Source organism: Rhea americana, unplaced genomic scaffold, assembly GCF_003343005.1.
Source record: "Rhea americana isolate MKP2758 unplaced genomic scaffold, rheAme1 scaffold_9, whole genome shotgun sequence".
Classification (NCBI taxonomy): Eukaryota; Metazoa; Chordata; class Aves; order Rheiformes; family Rheidae; genus Rhea; species Rhea americana.
Window position 1 is genome coordinate 8005997 of NW_028187088.1, and position 25386 is coordinate 8031382.

General features: G+C 35.0%; 1 protein-coding gene across 2 annotated transcripts in view; it reads right to left on the minus strand.

Moving 5' to 3' along the window:
* IPO8 (importin 8) overlaps positions 1 to 25386 on the minus strand; it is a 45709-nt gene that overhangs the window by 9748 nt on the left and 10575 nt on the right. For both annotated transcript variants that reach the window (XM_085324153.1, XM_085324152.1), the window contains exons 3-21: positions 25061 to 25217; positions 22663 to 22821; positions 21612 to 21768; positions 20479 to 20568; positions 19590 to 19684; positions 18961 to 19045; positions 16408 to 16542; positions 15477 to 15576; positions 13783 to 13859; positions 12306 to 12422; positions 9898 to 9987; positions 9044 to 9209; positions 8277 to 8437; positions 7743 to 7868; positions 5713 to 5779; positions 4887 to 5012; positions 4298 to 4395; positions 3147 to 3242; positions 1506 to 1726 (exon numbers count right to left, since the gene is read on the minus strand). In XM_085324153.1, the coding sequence (XP_085180279.1) occupies positions 1506 to 1726; positions 3147 to 3242; positions 4298 to 4395; positions 4887 to 5012; positions 5713 to 5779; positions 7743 to 7868; positions 8277 to 8437; positions 9044 to 9209; positions 9898 to 9987; positions 12306 to 12422; positions 13783 to 13859; positions 15477 to 15576; positions 16408 to 16542; positions 18961 to 19045; positions 19590 to 19684; positions 20479 to 20568; positions 21612 to 21768; positions 22663 to 22821; positions 25061 to 25217 (2323 nt within the window). The remainder of the gene's footprint in view (positions 1 to 1505; positions 1727 to 3146; positions 3243 to 4297; positions 4396 to 4886; positions 5013 to 5712; positions 5780 to 7742; positions 7869 to 8276; positions 8438 to 9043; positions 9210 to 9897; positions 9988 to 12305; positions 12423 to 13782; positions 13860 to 15476; positions 15577 to 16407; positions 16543 to 18960; positions 19046 to 19589; positions 19685 to 20478; positions 20569 to 21611; positions 21769 to 22662; positions 22822 to 25060; positions 25218 to 25386) is intronic.

Consider the following 25386-nt stretch of genomic DNA (forward strand, 5'->3'; position numbering starts at 1 on the left):
TCTAACTCCAAGCAGTTTTACTGCTAGTAAGGTAGACTGTGCTGCCAGTCTACACACTATTGTCCCTCCATCTTAAGCCCACTAAACTGTGTACTTAGGACAGGGGAGTGAAAAAAACACATTTTTACRCAGTACATCGGTACACATTTTGTAAATATTACAAAGGAGAGCAAAACCTGGGTATACTTGTTGATCACTTATTAACTGGGAGTCACTGTTGTATTGCAATGCTACCATGTACCACACAATGTAAAATCAAGAGGGACACTAAGGCACTAATGAAGCTGTACCAAGATAATATGTAATTCTCTTCAAGAAAGATGGACTCAGATAAAAACTGGTACAGAGAAAAGCTGCCTGCATGATCGGGGAGTGGAGAAACCATCTTATAAGAGTCCCACTGGAGCCTGATTAACTTGTTTTTCATTGGGAGAAATAAAACTGTGCCAATAAAAAACAGGAAGGAAAAGAATGACAAGCTAAAGGATAAGGTATGCATCCTTGGGGTCACAAGCTGCCTCTTTTGGCCCCATGCTAATTCATGGCATGACTCCTAACACACCGACACTTCMCTTACTACGTTGGCACATACTGTGCACAGAGAAGGCACGTTCTGAGCCTGTCCATACACCTGCAGTCTGATTTTATGCCTCCAATGACAAAATGYAACTCATAGCACAAAGATGAGAGCTGTCAACTACATCTGATGGTCTGCTTTGCCCTTAAGTGAACTTGAAGCTCTTGCAGCCAGGCATTATATCTCAGCCGCGAGGCAAGCACTAACATTTGAGCACTGGATTTTAGATCCGCACATCATCAAGTACATAATAGCCTTGGTCCACCCCCTCCACTTTACAAATATTTAGCTCCTGCCTGAGTGCACACTGGTTCAGTCTGCACACATATTCAAGGGAGGTCTGAATGCACTGTATATTCAGGAGTGTGCTGAACAGTCAATAAATCAATGGCATAAGGATAAATATGCAAAAATTGACATGAACAACTGGCAGAAATTAAAACCAGAGTGTGGATTTTGTTTTTCACTAGAGGGAATAATGTTTTTTAACATTAAGTGGAGCAGTTAAAAATATTTTAGAAAATACAAAACAGAAAATATGTAAACATAGTATTTGAGAAAAAGTTATTTCCCTAAAATCCTGCTGGTCAGCTCTGAATACTAATCTCTGCATATGCTGGATCATCTCTTGGACAAGCAGATAGTTCATGACTAAGAAACTTCTAAGAATTCTAATGTACAGTATGTACTGCACTCTTGTGTTCCTTGCAACAAGGAAATTCAGTGCATAACTCAACAGAAAAGGAAAAAATAAATACACATAGATCACCTTTAGCTGCATCACAGCAATTAGACATTGCTAGTGTGGGTTACTGTTAGACTAACCTAGAAACGAGATCTCTTGTATCAGCATAACTAGCGACAGAAGATAGAAGTGAATAGAAAAATCAAAAGCATGGACTTTGAAAGAYAAAACCACAATACTTGCCCAAGAAAACAGTCTGTGTCATTCATCCATTGGTTTATGAACTGTGCAGTGATGGGCTCAGGATTGTGTGGAAATCTGATGTTTTCTAAGGTATGTAGAAGTAGGTCAGGATTATAGTAGAGTGCAGCTATGGCAACCTGAAGACACATAGTACGAAGTTCACTTGTTTTAACTCCTCTTGTTAACCGCTCCAGAACAGCCTCCACAAACAGTGGAATACACTGGGCATATAATTATGAAGGAGAAGGAAAAAAATAAGATAAAAAATTATATATCCAGCCACATTACACAAAAATTTAAAACACAATTATCAGAACCAACCTCCAGAATTAGCTGAAGTCCAGGAATGTTCTAAGAATGTATTCTATGCATTTCCTTGTATAAAAGTATTTCAAGTCCCTGATTTCACGTTTATAAAAACAACTATTTCTCTCAGCTAAAAATGCCAAAGTTATTCTCAACACAAAGGAGAATATTTGGGGCCATTTGGTGGAATTTGTTTTAACCTGAAAAAGTTTTAGAAAAGAATCCAAAGACATTCTGCTCTTGAATAAAAATATCCAACAATCGTAAGACTAATAGGCATTAAAAACTGAAATGAGCTAAAAATGCAAGAAAAAGTTTTACTTAATAAATGTAAAGTGATGTTAAATTTCTTAGAAAAGTTTAAAACAAGTAAGTTTATTCAAATAAAAGCAAGTATATACATACTCCTACCTAACAAAATAAGCATCTACATATATTTAAAGGTGCAGGTTTATGCTATTCATCAATTTGGGAAGAATTATAAGAGTTTATGAGTTTCAGTTAACGTGCAACCATTTTAATTCACAGAGTTGTGGAGCTCAGTAGAGCCTCCCACACATACTTATTTCAATGCAAATGCATGCAACACACTTTAATTCCTTCCTGATTTCTTTTAAAAATAAAATAATTCAGGTAATATTTTAATCTTCAATTATTTCAGTTCTATAATTGTGAAATTATATTGGTTTCAGTGAAATTAACTGAAAATTAATCATTGAAGTCCACAGGCAACMTCAAATATGATATGTTAAAGTAATTGAGGTTGGAGTGTTATGCAGAATATGAGTTTGAAATTTAGCCTTTAACATAAAAAATACACCATCTAAGTGTGTCCTAAGCAACTCCAGAAGACTGTGATTATGATTCTCCTTGCAATCAMCATCTAGCCACCTTCTACATACAAAGGTCGTCTTTTCCATGTGCACTGGGTAATTCAAAATATTCAAAATGACCAAGCTCATCCTACTTGAAGAAACAATTTCAGTAGTTTGATATGTACAATTAACTTCTCAACCACAACAGTCCTAACAGTGTTTGTTTTGCAACAGAGGGAAAATCCTATTAGGAGAAAGCAGGAAAAAACAAGCTTGTACATCACACTATACTCTTACTGTTCAGTTTACCTTCACATTCCAGTCATACCCACTAATATCTAATCTCAAAAAACAAAAGACAAACTCTCCCGAGTCCATTCACATCTTTCTATCTGTATTTCTTCCTTATTCCTTCATTTTATATTTCCACCAAATTCTCTAATTCCAATTGCTTTTCTCAGGAATCATACACATATCATTAGAAACCATCAAAAAAGAGTATCTGCTTAATGTATATCACCTGGTCAATACCCCGTCCTTTGCACTGGAGAACAATTACTTCTAGGAGTTTGGCTGCATGGCACTCTGCATCTTCTCCTGCATCTCCTGTTAATACCTACCAATCCAAATGACAGATCAGTTTTAGTATTAATCAAAATCAGCTTTGAAAGCAAGTATCCCTGTATACTCAAACCTGTACATGGCATCTACATATCCCTCCACAATATATTCTGGGATGAATTAAAAAAGGTAAGAAATCATCTCTACARGATACAAAGAACAAAAGATGGTTAAAGGTGAATTTAAAAACTCAGAAGAATTCTCTATTGCTCTTTATGAACGTTTGTATCCTTTATATGTCCCTCATCACCTTTCCCTTTTTCAAAGGAAATGTTACCTAAAAGAATCACTGATGTTTTCTATATCCTGTTTTCATTTTGTGACTGCAGTTCTAATAGACGCTGGCAGTTTAACAGCCTGGCAAAGTGAAGTCCTGTCTCTAGGCTAATTTCTGATTAAAAACAAGATGCATGCAATCATTCTGTGTATAAGTGCATATGCGTGAAACTGACTGTTTCTTCTCAGCTCATTTCAATCCCACGGACAGTGCCAATCAAACCTGACATAGGAGTAGAATTCTCAAACACAYTAAATCCTCATAAGTTTCTTGAAAATAAGCAGGAAGCTAGATGCAGAAGACTCTATAATGCCCCAAAYCAGAGAAAAGCTGCAGTGTGATCTCATACTTTACTACACGTGAGAGAATAAGTATAAAGGAGAAATATTATAAATGTGGTCCCATATAAATGGGAAGAACTACAGATGTATTCGTACCTTAGCTGACATTTAGAGAATCCAATCACAAGATACAAAACCGAAGKCAATCAGGCTTCAARGATTCATCTGCTTACTGAAATTGCTGCTCATACAAGAGAGTTAACATGAGCAACAGCACTGCAACTTTCTCCCACAAATGTCTGTGCATATAGTCTTCTATAAAATTATRTCACTTACAAGTGTGAAGGTGCTAAGTCTATCTGAAACTCAGCTGAGGCAAAACTTYGTTTTGTTCTGAAATGACCAGTCTCCAACTGGCATGTTCAGGTCACACTGTTGTTCTGTATGATTGTTAAGTACCATTAATAAGCATAACAGAATCAGAAGCCTTACCTTTTTACACATAGCATAAATGATTTCTAAATTCTTTGGGTTAGACAGTAAAGTATCAGTGTCAATGGTCACATAATTATGCAAGAGAGGCATCATATCTGGGGAAGAGGGAGAACAAAAGAGAAAAAATTACAAGCAAATCCCTAAAAGTGTTAACCAATCAGGCCCKAGTCCCACAGTGTAATTCATTAACCCAAATTCCTGAACATGGCTGAAATTCAAACTTTACAAGTCTATGTTAACAGAATTCTTTGTAAGGTGCACTCTGCAGGATSCATTTTCAGAATAAGAAACAGAATAGGCGTACATTTTATTAATTAATATGTAGTTTCATATTAACTTTGTAGGTATCAGTTTTCTTTGAGTTTAGGACCCCCTACAATAACCGAGCAAGCTGATAGATTTGAACAAGTTCCTCCCAGCTAAATATGCTCTTGTTATACTCATGCACTAAACAGATGGTCAGGGCATGATTCAATTACATGATCATTTCAAATCATGACACTAAATGGAAGTGACCCTTAGAAGGTGGGATTTGGAGATGAATTCCCAAATGGTTGAAACATCAACAGAGTAGAAAGAGTCATACCTGCAAAGTACTCAAAGCAATCCTGCTGGAAAACCTCATATAAAACACCTAAAAGCTGCCACATTTGAGGTGAAATCATCTGGCATGTCAAGCTGTATGCCAAGGAGAGAATTTCTTCATAAAACTCTGGAGAGGAGAAACAATTTGAAGTAGGGTGCTGTAAAARAGAAGTTTTGCTCGCAAATGCCATGAAATCTCAAAAGCAAGCCCTGGGTCATATTACAACTAGAAGACAGCATTTAATAGCTAGATCAATATGTAGAAAAAAATACAGTTGGAAAAGATTCTTTTAGAGAGACTTTATGATCGCTATAATTGCAATGATATGCACTGTTTTTCATTATATATGTACACTGGAAAACTGTATTACCACCACACAAAGTACATTGCCTTTAAATTATTTACTGCACAAATCTTCTATTATCTCAACCTTTTTTTTCTCTTAAAGGCCTTATCAGAAAGTGTGCAGCTCTTTAATACAGGAAACTGATAAAACAGTAGTGTAATTGTGGACTGYGTCCATAAAATAGTAATTTTATTGCAGACTTTGTCCTTTAACATAATTAGCCAGAACTATAATTAGAGTTCCATCTTCTGCTTTAGGTCTGACCTCCAATAAATAGTAACTGATCTAACTAYGGTGAAAGAGGAGATCAGGAGAAACAAATCATAACTGAAAATTAACATTTTTTTCTCTAAAGTAGCAGTATAAAAAAAGGGGGATGAAATTCTGAACAGRAAAACAGTGTTGTTCACAATAATTAATCTAAGAATTTTCTGTGTAAAAATGTGTAAGATTTTTCTAAAAATTAGTTCTAAAAGATACCTATAACATGTTTCTGCAAAACAAGGCCAATGATCTGTAAACAAATGCTCTCCAGCTGTTGAGTTATCTGAAAAAAAAAAAAGYCATTTATTTAAAAATACAGAAAGAGATAATTTGATCAATATATTTTACTAATTCCATTTAAGTGAGAAGTTCTTCAAAGCAAAATGCTTTTATCACTCTCAAAATGCTGCTTTAGCAATCACAAAAAAAATATGGAATAAGGTCTTACTAATGTAAGTACTCAAATATTCAATAAACAGTATTACTCTAGAACATGTCACTTACAAGGTGTTCCACTATTTTAATATTTATTAATTAATGGTTATTTTACAGATCCTATTGAAAACTCTCTGCTGCCTTTCCTGGTACAAGGYAAAGGTAACATAAACACTATGCTCAAAGAGTTTGAGACAAGGCCCCCATTAAAAAAATCTTTAAAGAAGAATGGGTTAAAAGGAAGAGAAGTTTTTGCCTCAGGTCCATGGAGAGCTTCCCAGAACAGGCTCACCAAGGGGAACACACRTAGAAATTGGGAGAATATAACTGTGTTGAGATCAGGCAAAAGCTATTGTGAGGCAAATGGCTGGAGTGAGCAGTTTTACCATGAGGGGACAAGTGTATTAGACCTTGCTGCATTGAACAGGGAGACTGCATTYATCAAACTACAAGGAAAATTGTATGGCCACATTACAAGTCTAAGTAAAACCAATAAATATAGGCCTTCCATTTTATTACCCATGCCCATTCATTACGCACACAATCTTACATGRTATCAGGCCTCCTAGACCCATTCTAGAACAGCATTTAAGAATATGAGCCCAGATTCTTCCACCTAACAGCATGCAGCTGACTAAGACACCTGACTTAGAACTGACGATCCTCTAAGCTCCCTCCACAGATAAAAGTGAAAGGGACGGGAACTTTTTAAGGAGTTTTCAGCCTCATGTTTTATTTAGATAACACTTATTTCATTTCTAAAATGATATAAGATCCTAAGATGAAAAGCACTCTGCATAGTATTTTAGTTTGTGCTTCACACAATAGAAAAAGAAGCTGCTAAGTTTATCCTCAAAAGTTCCACTCCAGAGGTTTTCCTGCCCTACAACCTGAAGATCTACTCCAGCCTATCATACCTAGAGCTCAGCTTAGCTACCATATTTCTTTGTGGTTTTCCAAAGATGCAAAGGGCTCTTAGAAAGAAATAAAGATGCTTTGAAATCAAAAGGAAGACAATGTTCATAGGAGAAAATAATTAGTATTTTAATCAGACTATTTTTAAAATTATAAGCTTCATTAAAAGATTTATTTCAGAGTTGCAATGAAACTTTCTCATTGTAATTCAAGGAAGCAAAACAACCTCGGACAAAGCACTTCTGTACTTTATGTCAACTGAGCTCAAAGTTGCTGACTGACTGTGACTCTCTGGTCAGTCACTGGACTCCTTCCTACTTCAGTCAAACTCAGTGGTATGAGCCAAAAGAACGAGCCTCATTAGGAGCCAGGCAGCAATCCTAATCTAGTGCTCACTTAAGCACTGAGTTCAAAAAGGATGTGAGCCTTCCCTGGTAACTTCTCTGAATATGTGAAATGTAGATTTATATTGAACCACAGCTAGGAAATCCACTGCTTCAATTCTATCCAAGAAACCGCTGGGTAAACAGCAAAATATGAGTCACCAGTATCAAAAATTACCTAATGCAATAATGTTCCTCTCTAAAATATAGTTTAAAAGCCTGTAGTAATTATCCAATGAAGTGTTTGCAAGAATAATGGCTATGGATTTTACCCTCAAGAGAAAAATTTCCTTCAAAGGTGAGGGCTAAACAGTTCAGAAATCACAAACACAAACTGGGTTTTAAATTCAAATTTGTCAGAGATCGTTTGCTATTGATTCACCATCTTACCTACAGTAAATAAATACACCTGTCAGAGCAAGGGATGAAACACATACCTAGAAGTAGCTTGTTATMACGAATGAAAAGCACGAATGGAATAGCAGGAGAAAACATATAAAAAAAACAACTCACCTCCTTGTGGTCTTCAACAACTGTCAGAATAGTGTCAATTGTGTGCAAGATGCCCATGGCCATAACTGTTTTGTCCTCCACTTCCTCATATTCCTCACTCTGAAGTACTTTACCAAATATTTCAGCCTATGAAAGAAAAGCAACTAGCTTGATATTCAAGGGCCAACCTACTATTCTAATTTGTCATGCAAAACCAAGACAGTAAATAAAACAGTAGTAATGCCTTATCTATTTCAGCACTGATAGTGCACTTTTTTTTTTTTTTTTTTTTTTTTTTTTTTTTTNAAGTCTAGCTCTGTTGAGTCATTTGTAATGTTAAATAATCAGAGTTTGGCTCATTAAAACCAGTGACAAAATTCAGTACCTCTGAAAAGTCTATAGGTTTTAAAGATGCTTTGGATTGAAAAAACTATATATTATGAACACTATATATGGAACYTTTATAAGGATCACTTCAAACAACAGGCTCATAAAATGTTTACCAAACCAGTCATGTGCCTGTGACTGATCCGTTACTCTACTATTGTCTCTTACCAGGTGTTGTGTCATGTCAACAGCGATGGTAGCTACCTCTTGACTGTACTCACAGATCATCTTCTGGATTACATTAGTAAGATCATCATTTTCCGTCTCTCTAACAATGTGTAAGAGCTCTTGCATAACTGGCCTTACATATGGTTTCACATATTCTTTGGCTAAAAAGACAATTCAAATAAGGCGAGATTAACTATTCGTAAACAGCAAACATACAGTACCTTAAAATTACTAGGTACCTGACTACTCTTGAATAAAACTATTAAAACAAAACTAATTCACGTCAGAAAAAAAGCAATTAGCCAAAGCACTTTACAGTCCCTAGCTTGTAAACTAACAAAGTAACTAAACAAATTGTACCTTCACCACATTTAATACTGAAAAGCCACCTACAACAGCACCCGCTCTTCTGGGGGAATATGTGCCGTCATACACAGAGAGCATTCAATATTAAATGTACATACCACTTCACTTCATTAAAAATAAAACAGAGACAGGTATTATTTAGTCTGTTAAATGAAGTATGTTGATTCTATGTTCTTTTGTGCAGAAACTTGCCAGAAAATTTTGAAGTCAGAATTCAGGGATGTACACAGTAGCTAATGGGCAAGTGAAGCAGTCTAAACATGATGAAATGGTCAGAAAACTGTCTTTAAATGTTAGACATGTTTAAATATATCTGCACCAAATTAAAAAAAAATTCTCCACAAAAAAAGAAAAAATAGTATGTGCAAAGTATATACAATTAATGAACCACTTTAGATTACCTTGCTCCTGGTTGCTTATTAATGTCTGAAGAGCTATTGCAGCTTCTACTTTAACAGGCATTTCTTTATCTTCAATCAGGCTCTTCTTTGCCAACTCTACTGCATTCCTTAAGTTTAGCTCATTGTGGAATTTCAAAGCACTGAATGAATGAAGAACCCAACAGGACTGCATGCCAAAAAGAAAAGCAAGTTAGGGGCTAGTTCAATTTCTAACATTTTTAAACTAATTTAAAAATGATGCTAACCATCTCTGTCTGTTCGCATATGTTGTTTTGTTTTCTTAATTACAGTTTATTCATGCAATAACATGTAATATAGTTTTTGCATTCAAATAATTCTTTCTTCTCCTTCCCCAAATTCCAATAAATTCAGTAGGCACACAATTGACATTCAGAGTTTTAGTYTTCTGGGGAAAATCGGAAAGGAAATTTAACAGCTTGTTTCTGACTGATACGGACAGTCAGAGATTTTGTCCAAGCTACACTTAAACTAGTAATATCTACTCTGTAAAAAGCCTACTTGTTTTTCACAGCTTTCAACAGCTCAAGTTATTGGGATCTGCTAATGAAAAATGCTCATAAAATGGCTTTTATACRTCATCATATAATCACTGTTCAAATTGTCCAGTCTGATCAAAGTAAACAATAACACAATACAGACTTTCTATCAATTCCTTTAATTGTCAAATCATTTTTAAAATCAAAATGCTGAAAAAATGCTGTATGAGTTAGTTATTTGAAAGTATATTATGTATTTGGATTGCTTTATTTCTTTTATTAATATTCAGAAGGAAGCTAAACTGCAAAGGAAAGAATCACGGCAAATATTGAAATTTATGTACTTTGTGAACTTACTCTAGCTCTGAGGTACCCCAGGTTAGACATGAACAATGGAAATACATGATTCTGTAACATCAGCTCCATCTGATCCTTGAATACACTCTTCTGTTGATGTAAATAAAAATTAGTTTTGGAGATTGTTCATTTTATATACTCCATTTTAGCCAGTAATTTATTTTAACCAACTTGTGAACCATTAGAAAATACAATGATTTGTAAGCCTAAAAAAGGTATTCTTTGCCTCAAGACAAGATCTACTTCTCATTCCCTGAGCAGAAAAAATATTGTGAGGATAGTAAGTCAAAAGCCAGACAAGTAGAGAACCTGTATATATAACGCTGAAATCTACATTACTGTTTATAATATTGTACCTGAATTTTTTTTTTTCTAAAGTAATTGATTCCAGCAGATTTTTATTTTTAAAAATGACTCAGGATCAAGCCTAGTATTCCCAGTCTTCCTACAAAGGAGTACATACATAGCTGAAGATAAATATAAGCTTTATTATGAAACAGAGCAGAGGTTGAAATGCCCTGCTGTAAGTATAAATAGTAAAAACAATTATTTTACATACTACAACAATAACTTGTATCTTTTTACATACTAATTGGACAGCTAAGATAATCCCTTTGTGATAGAAATCTCCTTGGCTGAAGAAGGATATTCAATGAAAATTATTCCTTATTATTCCAAATTGGCAAATCCCAAGATAGTCACAGAAAGCCAGGACCACCAGCATGGAGACTTGGGACTTTTCTAGCATTTATAGCTTCAGCATACTAGAAAGGACGCTCGGGGATTGTGTTACCAACTAAAGGAAGGACTAAGATACGAAGAGGGTGAAAAGGCACATACAATACGAAATATATCTTAAGTGATCACACTTTTACTTCACTAATCCATACATCAGTTTTTCCCATATGGCTTTCCAAACCTTCAGGAGGCAGATGAAGAACTGGGAGCAAAAAACAATACAGAAACAGTAAAAGAATTTTCCCTTCTGCACACAGGTTAGAGATTTGCATCCATTACACTGGAAGCCTCTATGGAGATGCACCTGGCTAAATCAGAGTCATAGTGTGTATAAGCTAGTTACAGTCCCTATCTGTCAACTCACCAGTCAGAAGACACTAACAAATCAAACATTTTATGCAGAAACAGTTCACCAAATTCTTCAATCTGGCAAACACCAAATACAAGACATTCAGAATAGGGAGGGGGAGTGTTTTGGAATTACTACTCCTTTGTAAACCACACATTTTTATAATGTGTATTATAACCACACATTTAAAGGCTGAAAATTTCAAATAGGAACAGTATACTGAAATAAATCCCCCTTTTTCCTCAGGACAGCRATAAATGGGTTTAGAAACGCCCATTCAACATGAAAGGCTGCTCACAACAGGGACAATGCCTTCCTCCTCACTATTATATCCAACAGRGAAGGGAGGGCATTTACATTCCAGTGCAATTTGCAAATATTTTGCCAATGTTATTGATGTTCCAGGATATCATATCAGGTGATGGACAGGTAAAAAGCAAAAGGTAAATGCTGGTAACATATTCCTTTTATATGTAGACTAGATGACATGTGTACAGAAAGAAAACTTACATAAAATAACTTTTTGCATACTTTCGAAAGGAAGCCTCCAGCACGAGGCCTCCATTCTAATTCTAATAAGTAGTGACTTTTCAGCAGTTACTTTTGACATGGAGAGAGGGCATACCTAGGACTCCACACTCTACAAAAGCATAAGGGAAACTGTAATGAATATTACCTTATAGAGCAAAAGTGTAGAATAAATGTGTGTTCAAACTTCAGAAAAATACTCAATGTTGTGAAGATAACGTGATGCAAAGAACGGAGGAAGGACAGAAGCTCTGTGCTCCTTTCACTTAATTTGCAAAACTCTCAACTGGCTGGTGCAATGAGACTAAAAGCCACATATTGTACAGTAAGAAGGCTGAAAACTAGACAAAACATTCCTGCAATGTGTTAAGTAAACATTTTCCTGGAACTAGAATCAGCCCACAATAGTGTAAGCTGTTGGGGGTTTTGCTAAAGGATCATAGCAATTTTATTGATGGAATGCATATTTGTTTTCTTAACACTCTTCCACTTTACTAAAGCAGGAGAGGACCAAGGGACTGTTCTGTAGCAAAAAAGTGGAGTTTTGGAGAAACTTGGAAGAAAAATTTGGGTTTAAAATGGGAAGATAAAAAATAGCAAAGAATGTTAATAGTTTTAAAGAAACAAACTGTCAAATTCTTAGTATACAGTGCAATCACTCTACAGACTTCATAAATATGATTAAGGGCTAGGCATACATTATAAGTTAACTTTTGGCAGGGGGGCAGAAGGAAATTGCAACTGATAACAAGAATTACAAATATAAACCTATTTCACTTCCTTACCCACTTACTTTCAGTAAAATATCAGCCAGGGATCCTATAACATGCAAAGCTCCATCTTTTTTCCTTGGATCAATGTTTGGCTCTGTCAGAATCTGGTAGCAATATGCCATCATTTTTGGTAATACCTGTATACAATACAGATACAGGACAAACACAAGCTTTCCTTTTGTCAATGAAGTATCTAAACCAAATTATTTCAATAAAATTGCTTTAGTTAAAAAATTCATATGATTTTTGTAAGTAGAAATTTTAACTTGGCCCAAGTAACTGTGAGGTACTAGGTGTATCAGCTTTCTACAGTTAAAATTTAAAAGCTTCTTTTTTCAGCTTTTCACTCATACTTGTCAAAATTAAATTCACCTCCTCCTTGAAATTTCACATTAGCAACTAACGTATTTTTGTTGTTTTGCAGCAAATCAAAAAGGCGATGAAAAGAGAAGAGGCTCAAACAGTATAGGTAACGTCACTTTTTTCTTTTTTTTTCCTTACTTCCTATTTTCTTTTTTTTTTTCCTTACTTCCTTTCTGGTTTGTCCTATACATATATAAATATATGTACGTGTGTGTCTGTGTACATACATGCAGGAACATATACATATTCGAGAACAGCTTGGACTAGAAGTTGAAGTTCTCTTCATGACTGATATTAGTCTGTTGGTTTTGGCAATAACTTGTATATTTGACTAGATTTGGAAAGGTTTCTTGGCAAAATCAATTATTTAATCTGATTTCCACGTATATTATGTGCTTTGCTGATTTTGTGAAATTTTATGACATTTGTGTATCTCTGTAGAAATTACGACAACAAGGAGGTCAGAAGGCAAGGACTGTTCTGACGACAGAGAAGAGAAAAGGTCATAGGCTATTCCACCTGACAAAAAGACTATGCTSTTCTCTGGAAATTCATTTAGAAAAGGAGCTCCACGCTTACTGTATAACAAAACTGCATCCAGACAAAAAATTAGCAGCTTTAGCAAACTGACACATATTTTTCAGGGCGAGGCTGACTTCCCTTAGCACATATTACTGTAAGTATAGAAAGATCGACAGAAAAGTTATGTCCTCATTTACAGAGTAGCTGTATGAAATTGGTTTCATTCTTGCTAATTTCATTGCTGTCAGCAGGATTTTAAATASCATCAGTGCAAATTAACAAGGCTCAGGCTCACTTTTCCCCCTGCTCCAGTTTGGGAAGCTCTGAACAACCATGACAGAGAGGCTGTTTGTAAACTTGAGAAAGTATCACTACATCTTTTTCAGCTCAGTTTGTATCTGGCAGGTTAAATGTTTAGCTGCAATATGAATCCCTTTGTTTGTTTGTTTGCTTGTTTACATTTCAGTTCTGCAATTGACAACACTCAGTCAGGAAAGCATCTGACTACCTACTAGCAAGTAGGCTTTTCACAAATATCTTCTTGTAGCATCTTGAAATTTAAGGAAAGATAACATTTTTAAGAAACTTTAAACCATTAGGAAGAATTAGTACCTCTTTTCTCTTCTTTGCTGCAGTATAAAGGAGATTCTGTGCTGCTGTTGTAGTGGACGCATAATCCTCAAAAACATCTATCAAATTAAAAAAAAAAGTTTCCTTCACTGAATATAACATAACAGTAAATCTTGATAAACTATTTTGAGTTTCTGGGACATCACAAAATCAGGGTGMCTGCATAACTTCAAAACCCTTCATGAATGTTTTCACTTCATGGTCAAAGAGTTTGGACCCAAATTTAGGTCAACTATAAAAGCACCAACTTTTTGCCTTCCTAACCTACCGACCACCCATCATTCTCTTTATTAGGAAGGCACTATTTATTCACTAGCTCTTTTGAGAGCATGAGAAATTCTGGCTTTCTTCATTAAAATCATTATGGGAAGAACAACACAACATTCCAATGTCATCTGTGTATTATACATACACAGTTTGGGTTGATTTTATTAAAATCTCATGAGAAACTCTTTGTTTGCAAAAGATGCCCTGATCTGTGGCAATCTTAAATCTGCTGAAAGTTGAAATTTTTAGCTTTTTTCATTATAACTAAACCTCCTTTAACCATATTGAAAATATAATTTATACCTTGAAAAATAACAATGTGTGCTTCCAAATATGCTCTAGCTCAAACCTCTCTACACAAATTGAATTAAATAAAATCTAGAAAGATAATATCAAAATGTGATTGCAATTACATAATAATTTCTCCTGAAATGATTTTAAAATACTACTATACTACAGAAATTCTTGTTCTAGACCAAAATACTAAACTTCAATTAAATGTACTTTTATGTTTGTTTTTTACCTTCCACAATAATTCAAATCTGTATTTAAGTCTCAGCTATACCTAAAAATAGGATTCACTGTTTGCATAGAAAGAACTGAATTCAGATATTGAAAACCAGCTACATATTTGACCTCAGTGATCAACACTATCTTGTGATTCATTATTTTTCTAAAATAGCACTCCCAAGTTTTTTTAAATTATTCTACAAACATTTAAATTCTGTTTTTACATATGCTATTCAAAAATCAAATAAAAATTCCCAAATGCTATATCTCTGTGCTGCTTGGCTTACTGCAATTTTTCAGTTCAATTTGCTATAATTTTAAAGTACCCTCTCTTTTAAATGACACAAATCTCATAGTATGAGTAATTATTCATAATATAGTCCAGTGTGATATTTCCAATTTTTTGCACTGCCTTTTTAAAGAATACGTTTTTCTCATTATTTCACCACTTAGTAAAAACAATTGGCAAAATATACTGAAAAAATGAACAATCTTCAATACGGAAAGAGCAAGTCAGGCCTCTTCTGGTCAAAGGGAGAGCTGCAAGAGCTTGCGGACAGCTGTCACATCTGTGACAAGTTAACAACACTGCATTCCACAACTGACATTGCCAAGTTAGCCAGCCCGTCTCCTGGGCTGCACTGAACACATCTGAAGTGGAAAAGCAACTTTCAGAGGATCATGTAGCTTAAGAGCACTAGCCAGATGGCCAAAACTCGCTCACGTCTGCCTTCTTTGAACTATAGATAGGCGAGATTTAAGAAACATTTTCTCTTCCTATTGTTCATGAACACTGGTAAAGATGGAAAGAGAAATTAGTGTGGCAAATGCAGACATCTCATGACTGGGATTACAGTTACAGTGAAAGCAGAAAATAAGTGCTAACTACAAACATTTACCAAATTTCATGCGGATATATTCATATGGATCTTCTTGCCAGAGTTCTTCATCCTCATCTTTGTAGCACATTAGGGAGAATATCACATCTTCTGTTATACTCTAATATTAGAGAAGTTAAATACATGTAAGTACAAGAAAATCAAATTCCAGTACAGCTTCCCTCCATTATGAACTAATTTACTAGATCTGCTTTTCTGCAAAGAGTAAAATTCTTTCAACCAGTGCTCTTTTATTTTGGCTAACAGAGATAATCTTGTAATACACATGCCTTTCTTTTGCAGCAGACCCAGACAGCAGTTAACAAAATAATCTGACTTCACTATAATCCAGTGCCACGCATAAAAAACACTTCAGGTCATAGTTACAAACAGCAGAACACAGCATTCTGCAGAAGGATCTCACAATGCAACACTTACATAAGAACACGTTTCAAAGTTGTTCCTCTTAACATTCATGGGACAAGGGACATGAATACGACATGAAAAAAATAGAAGTATGAAAATCATTTTTCACTTATTCTTATACATAGTAATTACAAAATAAGCCCTCAAAATAGAGGTTCAATTCCTTACACTTTATTGTTTTTTTGGATACTATCTTGCATTACAATCAGTTATGAACTTTGAAACCTCTGGTCATTTCTGAACACTAACAACTAATAAAAGCTAGAACATTACAATTTTGTTGCAGACTTCAGCAAAAGAAAGAACTAGTGGAATAGAATCTTTATTTCAGTTAACAATATTTGCAATAAATGGTAGTAAAAACTAACCAAATTAGTGTAGAAATGTTATTTTTCCCAAGGTTYACTGCTGCATGAGAGATTAATGAAACCGTCTTTAAAATAGCAAAATTCCCCCCCCCCCTTTTTTTTTTTTTTTTATCATTCTGATGACATTCAGTGTTTATGACTGGGTTTTATGCACTGACCTGTATGTGTGGCTTCATCTGCTTCCATGTTACAGAATGGATGACCCCTTGGTTCAGATAATTTAATGTTTGTTGAAGGACACGTGGAGCAACATAGTCTTTTTGTCTGTATTGGTCTAAGATTTTTAAGAGAACCTAAAGAAATAACAAATTGGTATTTGTAAAGGAAAACCATAAATCATGTCTTATGTGTACATGTGCAGTGGACCCCTCAGTGAATATACACAGACAAATAAATTCACAGATTCACAGTTTATATCCACCTCAGCAAAATTTGGAATGGGTAAGGAAAAGGTATAGGCAGAAGATTTTTAAATTTGAGTGCCTAYAGGTTGGCTTCCAAATCTATTACTAGTGTCTTTATTCATTTGTAGAGGCTAGACCTCCAAAGATAAATGACTGTGGAAGAACAATGATAAAAAAAAGAAATACTGAGCTAAAAAGGAAAACTCGTTTAGCACCTAAATTTGTTAATCAGAAGAGACACCAAAACCTTAAACTCAGCTACCTGTTGTAACAATCAGATAATATCATCTAGCATGCAACCACAAGCTCTATTACACAATATTTCTTTATTATAAAGGCTTGCTACACTAAAAAAATACCATAGTATAAAGTCACTAATCTGCACTAACGGCAAATGAACTATAAGTGTTAACCAATGTAGAGAATTGGCAAGTACATGAATAACAATAAAAATAAAGGGCAATGAATATCAAAATATTCCTAAGTCATCTATTTTCAGAAGGACAACTCTGCTTCAGTTCTTCACATTACCCTAATAAAACCCTATTTTGAACATAATACCTTGCCCAGCTTACTGCACCTTATCTTAGTTTTTTGTACCACACGCTCCTTGGACAAGGATTGTCTGTATCTGATACAGACTCCTGTACAATGTCAGCACTTAACAAGTAATAAATAAGTAATGAAGCCTTAGTAACGTAATAATGCATGATAGCACTGTAACTCTGCAGAGAAATGTAATGAATCAGCTTTTAAGGGGCAGAAATGRAAGAAACATGTAGATCATCCAGTCCATTTGTCTTGTAAGTTTAGCTGCTCCTTTTGCTACATATCCTAGTCTTTTAGCAGAGGTAAATTTTAAGTATTTCAAATTATCATTGCCCATGGGAATCTATTTCATCACTCAGGAGTTAGAAGCAGAGAATTTAGAATGAACTGTTTCCCCTTTCCACTTATTTCATACTTACAGTCTTACCACAGTCATTTCTCTCCTTCTTTAGTTTTTAACAATTACATATATCCACAGAATGAATACTGATAGATAAACTGCTTTTTTTGTCAAAATACATAAAGTAATTTTGCTTTTTCACATCTTGGTATTTTGAAATCTTCTAGTTCAATTCTGACTTGAAGTGACAACAACAGTTTGGCATCCTTCATAAAAGAGGCTGGAAATTTAAACTTGTGAGAAGCCTGCAGATGCCAGGCCAGGGACACTTCCTCTGGCAGTGTGCTGAAGAGCCACATACCCTTGAAATATAGATTATCCAAAGAGCTGTCATTTGAAAACCAGCATTCCCAGGTGTTTGTCAAGGTTTACAGGCCAAAGAAAAATCAAGAGCCCAGACTCATGAGCAGGAGAGACTACTGCATTTTCCYGGCTTCTTAGAAACCTGTTATGTAACCATGTTATATGTAACCTGAAAGCCTGGATGCCCAAGAGCATCTGTTGAGCCAAAAACCTGGGAAGTACCRCTCCCAGTCATCTAGTATATAGCAGGCTGACGGAGAAACAGGAGGAGCTATGCCAGAAATGGCTGAGCTTGGGAGCCAACACTCTCAAGGTTTCCAGGCACCCAATTCCTRTAGTCATTCCACCAAATCAGCTGGAAGTCTGGAAGCCCAGGTTCCAAGGGGCCGGCAGCTGAGCTGGCAGAAAAACACAGAAACTTCAAAAAGGAATTGCCTCTCTTCTATGCAACTTCATCAAAACTGAATTGTATCTGCAACACAATGTTTATCACAAGCAAGCAGCATTCCCCAACAGAAATAAATTTTCKTACAAACTGTGAATTTATGCCATATTTTCATAAAACTTGCCTTCTAGGCATGAAGTAAGTTCTATTGTTGTTCTCAAAACACCTTCTAACCTGCTTATATCTTCCAGAAATAAAATAGTCAAGCCAGAATCCAGTGTTCCTAGACTGCCTGCAGCAAAAGTACTTAGTAAAGACTGCCCTGAAAATACATCCTCCTGTGACATGATGCCTCTGCATCATTTTTTTTTTCTGTCAGCTACATCTGGAATGTTTATACACAATACTAACACCTGTTTTTTTCAGCACTCACCTTTTCTGAGAATTTGCTATGCAGCTTTTTTGAATCACTGAAAATTTGTTATTATACCTCAGCTGAGGATAGCACTGTAAAAAGAGTTCTAAAGACCTTCTCAATGACCACTGTGAAAATTTGCCTGACTCTTCAGTTTTGTTTCCACATTGGACTTCTATATGAGTGCCCTACTGAAAAATTAAAACTTTGTTCAGCAAAAATGATCTAATTCAGAAACAAATTAATCGTTCTTACCTGTTGTATTCCTACAGCGTATGTTTTTAAGAAAAACTCAGAGAATTCAAAGTATTCTTTAGTTACATTTCCGGGACTTCCATACCTTTAAAAAGAACATAGATATTTACACAGCGAGAAGTCTTGTGTGTTAGGAAAACATAGTACTTTCCAATACACAATGGACTCTGAGTAGCCTTCCATCCCCAAGAAGTCCCTCTTCTAGGCCATTAACTCCTATACCATGATCCACTACCCCTTTCTTTTCTTAGATCCTCTTTAAGTAAAATATTATAGCCAGGTTATAGCTGCTTTTTTGTCACAAGATACTTAACTTCCATGGTTTTTGATTACTCATCTAATCTTTCCATGCCTTTATACCTGCTAACATAAGCATTTCCAGCCAGATGTAGTTAAAAAGAAAAAAAAAGTATTTTTCTTGCAAGGCTAGTTTCCTGCCCGCTTAGAGAGCAAATCATTTCAGAAGATCTCATATCAGTGGCTGTGCCAGTGTAAAGCAGAACAAAGCAGCAGGATTGCCTCTTTGGTGATGAGGATGTCTTAAATCAACTTAACTCTAACTGCACCCCAAGTAATATTAAAGATTTGTACTCCAAGATAATTTTTAATCTGTTCATTAGCTTCATTACCGTTCAAAAAGACGAGCTACAATATGTAATGCCCACTTCTTGCATTTCCACCACACCAGCTCTGGCCTATCATCTTCATCAATTTGCAAAGTCTCCTATAAATAAACATATTTATTTCAAATTAATTGTGTGCACTCTTGAGAGAAATATTTTAAATATTCTTTACCTCTGAGTAAGCTAATAATAATTCACAGTATTACGTAAAGCTTTGGTTCTAATAACAATAGTACAACATTCAGGAATTTTTAATGCCTTAATTGGACAATAGAACTGTGTATATGCAATACCCGCACAATGCCTGTACTTTTAATTTTCAAAACGATGGACCTTCAAAAAACTGAAATGCTCACATTTACTTAAATAACATACAGTAGTTAGCACTTTTGCATAAAAATCAAGCATAATACTATTCCTTCCAAAGCTACATATCCTAATCATATATTAAAGCTATTAAAATGATGTTGAGATTGTGAAATATATTGCTAACATTAGGAAATATCAGTTAATGTTGCACACACCCAAGAACTGAATTACTATTTTTATTTTGTTCTTCAAGAAAAGTAGAGAATGGATGAAGAAAAAGTTAGACAGAGACAAATGATGGGTTTGGGATGAGCTTTTCTATCTTGTTTGAGAGAAACTAGTTAAAATGCTTGGAAACTTCCAAATACCCAGGATTAAAATTTAAATATTAGCACTGCTTAAGTTATTGAAACTATGACAGCCTACATGTTCCTCCTGCATTTGCATCAGAAACAGCACTTAAAAAGAACCTTAAATAGATGACATCTTAAGAAAAGAACACTTAGAAAATCTTCACATTGATCATTCCTCAAATGCCAGCACCCAAGTATTAAAAAGTATTAAATTTTAGCAAACTAAATCTTACAGGAGGCACATTTCTATCAATGATAGTACGGAAGATCTCCATCCACTGAGTCATAGTCTGGTTATTCACCAACTGGAGTGGCAATGCATACTGAAATAACACAAGAAAACACAGTCATGAAATACTCATTTTCTCTAAAGAAGGTAGATGTATAGTAGAAGGTATAGTAATTATATCACCAAGAACACATGGTTTTAAGTAAAATTAAAACTAATTACGTTTTCAATAACTGATTTCATACTATTCTAATCATATCCTCCTTAGTACAATTAACAGAGAAATTTCTGAGCAAACACTACTTCTGAGAGTCCCTTGGCCTGAGAACTTACGATTCTTTTTGTTTCTTCCCCTTCTTCATAATAACCCAGATCATTTTTAGGGACCACAGCAGTTTTGGGAAGCTGATAACATTTCAGTAAATGTACTCTATTTTGCATTAATATCTAATAAATTTTATTTCTATACAAAATCCAAAACAACACAATAATATTCAGCCAAGCATTTGGAAAATAAAATAAGATCTTTGGTTCCCTTTAGTCCTCTTCCATATAAAAACAAATTATTTTAGCTTTTTAATTTCCAGTAAGATCTTTCAGGCTGCTCCTTACACAAATGATCTTGTTGTACTTCTCATTCACTAAGAGTAATTCCTTCACCAAACTCATCTCTGCAGAAGGTCTGTGCTTCAATAAATAATTTCTACCAAATTTTCAGAAGATCGTGAGAAATGTCATCTAATGAACAGAAGTCTTAGTTGACAATTATACTACAATATGCACTACTGCCACTTTCAGAGGCTAAACAGTACGAACTAGGTACTCATATATTTTCTATCAGATTATAAATGACTGTCAGCTTTGAAAAAACAGGATTATTAAAAAACAAGATTAACAAGCTTATAGGCAGGATGTGTTTAAGTGCACAGGTTCTTTAAAAGTTCAACCTGGAGGATCATGTGACCAGTTTCTAACCAGAAAAAAATCTATAAAGATCATACTTTTATAAAAGATATTTATTGCAAACTTTTCCCATCAGAACTGGTATTCTTATTCAACGACACCCAAGTATGCACTGAAGGGGATTGCTGTCCTCAGCAAAGCAAAATTTTGGTTTTCCTGTACACAGATGCCAACCTGAACAAGAGCATAGAAGATTTTTAAGATTTGTTTCTGAAGCAGTACAGAGTAATGGGAGTTATCAGGCAGAAGCTGTATCATTTGCTGCTGAATCCGAGGCAAAAATATTTGCATTGCTGCTATAAGAGGATCTCGTTCTTCTGCTTTCTTGTATCTGAAAGGAAACAAAAATATTGGTCAAGTTCTACACTGTGGAAGTTCTAAAGCCTATTTCCCATCAGCAATTTTTCTGTACCCTAAAAAAAATTAATATCCAGCATTCACTCAATCACCCTCTCCTCCAGCTCCCATCTCACAGTTCAAACAATTTGTGTAAATTCTCTAGCCTATAGAGAAATTAAAAACAACAAAAATGTATCTATTGGAAGGAAGGATTAATGTTCTTTGCTGCTGGATTATAACCTCATAGGAGCAGGGACTTGGATTTCTCTGACATTCATATCGACGCCACATCCATATTGGATGATGGAAYAAATAGGAGCGAATAGCTCCTTTGTTTTATCGGGATTCCCCTTCCTCCATTTATACTTCTTTTGATAGTTAGTTTATATATATGTTCTAACATCAGACAATTTAAAAAATGAGTGAGAGAGCTCATTAAGCTTTTACTAACGCATGCTTAGCAGAAGGGTATAGATAACAGAATGCAATAGGACCATGTAACACAGTACTACATTCATAACATAAAAGTAAGAARTAATTTGCATTCATATATCCAGAATTTGGGGAACCTTCAAACAAAAGAAGTTATTAAAATTTAAGAAATCTTTCACAGATGGTTTAAATAGGATCAAAAGTTCAAAGCCTCAAGAAAAAATGTCAGCAAACTTGTAGTTTATTGCTGGATTCTCTGCTTTCACTGAAGATACGAAGATGAGGAATAGTTTTCATTTATTTGCAGGAAAGGAAATATGTGACAATTATTAATTCCCATTCTCCATCTGAATTCCTTGTAGGACTGCTGGTGATCTTAAGAATTTCATTCTCAGCAATCAGCAGAGAACAAAAGAGCTGACTCCTGGTATCCTGATGAAGAACATCAACTTACTCATAAGTTTTCACCAGCTGATACAGGCACAGGAGGCTCCCAAGCCAACTCGCACTGTTCTGCGACTGCAAGTAGTAGCCTATCTTGTCTACTACAGCTGTCCAATGGCCAGGAAAGTCATGTTTAATGATAGCACGGAGGCACATTGTCAGTTGGGCTCTAGGGCAGAAGGAGGGAAAAAAAAAAATCACACTGTAAATAAGATTATAGTTATAACATTCAATATTAAAGGACTGATACTAAATCTTTGTTTAATGGATACAATATACATATTATATCATATATATCATACATATTTTAACAGTACTGAAAGTGTTCTGGGAGATGGCAGAGGAAAAGCAAGGAAAAAGGTCCCGGAGGATTTAACTTCAAGGAAGAAACTAATTTCAGGACATTTTAGCTACGTTTTGTCTCTTCCTCCTTATTCTCCACAGCTACTAATCAGTATTAAAACAAACAAAAAAAAATATATAAAACCAGCTAGCTTTGTCCTTTGAAAACGAATGTTCACACTTTTACATGCTTATGAGGTTGAAAGCAACCATAAAAACATGAATCTGTACATTTTTATTAAGCAATACTCGTCTGCGTTATGATCCAAGCCAGAGTTTCCTCATAAAATTCTGTTTTTTCTACCATAGCACTTCTCAACCTCTGAGGCACACAAAGAGCAAATGAGGTAAAACATTGTACCATTTCTCTCCCTCCAAATACTTTTAGAAGTCACCCATTGTGCTGTAGAAAGGACAGGATTTTTAATTGACTGAAGCGAGGTGTAGCTAAAAGGGTTGAGAGGCACTACACTAGAAGCTGTAAATGCTCTTGGTCTTGCCAAGGGATAAAAAAAAGGTCTGTAAAAATATAATCTATGATACACTTAGTTTTCATTGGGTATCCTCTTGCAGTCCATCACATAAGGAACCACTGTCATAAATTAGTTCAGTAAGACTCTCCACTTACTGATCCTTTTAGCTTTGTACAAACTTACCTTCCCCCTCAAGCCTTTGGAGTTTGTGCTTCTTGCTGATTTGGTTTCTTCTCCCTCCCTATTCTCACAAGCAGATAGTGAAAATATCAATATCACAGCATSATACTAGTTATAATAAAGTTTCTTTGACATTTTTACCCATGTGGCAAATCTACAGGCACAGCAGATGACAGACAGAAGATCCGTATTTCATTTAAGCTGATTGTCACAGGCTTTGTCATTGTAGATTGTTATTGTAGATTGTCATTTTAATGTCAGGACATTGAGTATCAGGTTGTGAAAAGATGCCTGAATCAATTTGCCAAAAACTCCTCAAACCTCTGTGCGTTCTTTTGGATGAACTTAATATTGGTAATTATAGTATAATGGTATAGGAAACTGTATACCTTTATTATATTATGTCAGAAATGACATAAGCTTCCTTATATCGTAGCACAATCTTGGAAAGGAGTGACTATGTGTTTTAGTGGGGATTCTAATCATTTAAGTTAGAGAGTGTAAGAAAAGCTGAACTGGAAAAGACATTTTTGTTCATTTTCTTGTCAATGCAGGACCTTTTATATCCCAAGCATTCCTGACAGGTGTCTGTATAATCTATTCACAAAGACCTCCAGTGACTGGGACTCAATAGCAACCTAATGTACTAATAATGCTTCATTATTTTTTATTTAGGGGGTTTTCTCTAATTCTAATTTCAGTCCATCACTAATTTTCCTGGTAAGACTGCTGACAAAAAAAAAAAAAAAAAAAAAAAAAAAAAAAAAAAAAAAAAGGCATCTTTGGGCACCTGGCACACGGGGAGGAGGAGAAAAGATTTTCTTCCAGTTTTCAAGGACAAACATCCATACACTAGAGACTAATTCCATCCCATCAGTCTCATTTTACTTAAAGCAATAAACCATCAYAAATCATAGTAAGTCTGTGAATCTTAACTATTCTTCCAATAAAAGGAGAACAACATTTCTTCATTTTTCTAACATCTTAACAAGAATGCTGAACACATTTAAAAAAACTGGAATTACATACAAAAGTTGCAAAAGCAATTGAGAAAAGGACTACCAGAAAAAACAGATCTTGGACAGTATTTCTCTGAATGGGTAAATCTGCATTACAGAAAACTCTCTATCTGCTATCGATCAGCAAAATAGACAGGATATCGCTAGAGCAAGTTTCAGAAGCTGCTTTAAACTGCACCATAAAAAGGTAAAACACATCTGTGCTCTTAGCCAGGTTAATACATTTCTGAAAAGTAAGTGCACATAAATATGGTAAAACGGATTATTATTATTACATTTCCAAAACAAGTACACRTTTATTTTTCAAGAAATAAAGATTCTCACATTAACTATATCTAGACAAGTAGGTCTGAACACCTGACCTTTAGAAACATTTCTGCACAACATAACATACCTCACCAAGTCAGGAGAACGAATTATTCCTTCTACAATGTTATCACGAATCTGTTGACGGTCATTTTCATGAATGTTGAATGGAAACACTGCTTCTCCAGGAGGTGGTTCACGGTCTGGCCAGTACTGTGTCACCATATTCTTTAGGTATATGGCAGCTAAGTATAAGCATTGTGAAAATAATAATTTAGATTTAATTCTACAAAATCTCCATATCACTCTGTGATTAATATGTATGTACTACAACTGAAAGTAAAAATGAGCAGAAAAGATGACTAGAAACAACTATAGGTTAACAACACTAAGCACAGCTGAGTTGGAAAAAAG